The 1444-nt window shown below is 41.3% G+C and overlaps 1 protein-coding gene across 1 annotated transcript; it reads left to right on the forward strand.

Moving 5' to 3' along the window:
* Positions 1-273: 273 nt before the first annotated feature.
* LOC146853753 (olfactory receptor 8U3-like) lies at positions 274-1215 on the forward strand. Its single transcript, XM_085650865.1, has one exon. It carries the CDS (start codon positions 274-276, stop codon positions 1213-1215), a length of 942 nt encoding a protein of 313 aa, XP_085506991.1.
* Positions 1216-1444: the final 229 nt, after the last annotated feature.

The raw sequence follows: 1444 nt of genomic DNA on the forward strand, positions 1-1444 counted from the left end.
AGCCATAAATATGTTTGGCTTTGTCTCTTTAGATGGGGTTGCTGATCTGTCAACATTTATGGTGAATTTACCTCTGAACCTCAACAGAGTTTGAGTATTCTCTGCCGGTGACATGTCCACCATCTACAAACGTCAGTAGAGGACAGCATGAACTTCCTTCAATGTTTGCCCTACTTAAAAATCTAAATGGAAGAAAAATAAGATATAACATTTCTATCAGTATTTTTCCTTTTCATTCTCAGCATTACTCTATGTGGCATATGTCCACATCCAATGGAAGGAGGAAACCACACTGTGGTGACAGAGTTTCTGCTATCAGGACTTACTGATATTCCAGAGCTGGAACTTCTCCTGTTCCTGATATTCCTCGTTGTTTACATCATCACTGTTGCTGGGAATGTTGGAATTATGCTTCTGATCAGAAGTGACCCTCGTCTTTGCGTGCCTATGTACTTCTTCATCAGTCACCTTGCCTTTATTGATCTGTGCTACTCTTCTACTATCACCCCCAAGATGTTGACTGACCTCCTGTCAGAGAAAAAGTCCATCTCTGTTCCTGGCTGCTTTACTCAACTCTCTTCGTTTTCTCTGTTTGCAACAACAGAGTGCAACCTTTTAGCATTGATGGCTATTGATCGATATATGGCAATTTGCATTCCACTGCGTTACACACTCATAATGGCCAAGAATGTCTGCTTGTGGTCAGTGGTGGCGGTGTATGCTATCAGCTTTGTAAGCTCTGTAATTAACATTGGGTACATGTCGGTACTCTCCTTCTGTGGGCCCAATGTGATCAGGCACTTCTTTTGTGACTTTCTAGTCCTCTATAGGCTGTCATGCACTGATACATGGAGCAATAAGATGCTATTGTTCGCCTTCTCTCTACTGTTCACAGTGGGTGCCATCCTCATTATTCTAGTCTCCTACAGTTCTATTCTCAGTGCAGTTTTGAAAATCCAATCTGTGACGGGTATGAATAAGGTAATCTCCACCTGTGGATCCCACTTCCTGTGTGTTGTGATCTTCTATGGGACTCTCCTTTACATGTATCTCCGACCAAACTCCAGTCATTCACAGGAGCAAGACTTTGTGAGCTCTGTGTTCTACGCTGTGGTTATCCCCATGCTAAACCCCCTGATCTACAGCCTCAGAAACAAGAGCATGAAGAATGCCCTGAAAAAGATAGGATTCGTGAAGACCTTGCCATTGTCGTGAGGGTTGGACTTTGCTACTATAGATCTAGAGCAATAGATTGTGTCTCATTGATGGAATGAGTACCTTTTTCCCAATGTCATCTATGTGAAATGTCCCTTTTCAGCTGTGTTAATTTTCAATTATTAAAAATATAATGAACACCAAACTGGACATTATCTGATCATCTATGAGATCAGATGTGGATCAATTTGCATATATTTGTTAAAACCTATTGTGAATCAGCACTAAA

Source organism: Triturus cristatus, chromosome 4_1 (assembly GCF_964204655.1).
Source record: "Triturus cristatus chromosome 4_1, aTriCri1.1, whole genome shotgun sequence".
In the NCBI taxonomy this organism is placed as follows: Eukaryota; Metazoa; Chordata; class Amphibia; order Caudata; family Salamandridae; genus Triturus; species Triturus cristatus.

Bases quoted from the DNA above. Each gene is read 5' to 3' on its own strand.
- LOC146853753 (XM_085650865.1), top strand. From the start codon at position 274: ATGGAAGGAGGAAACCACACTGTGGTGACAGAGTTTCTGCTATCAGGA.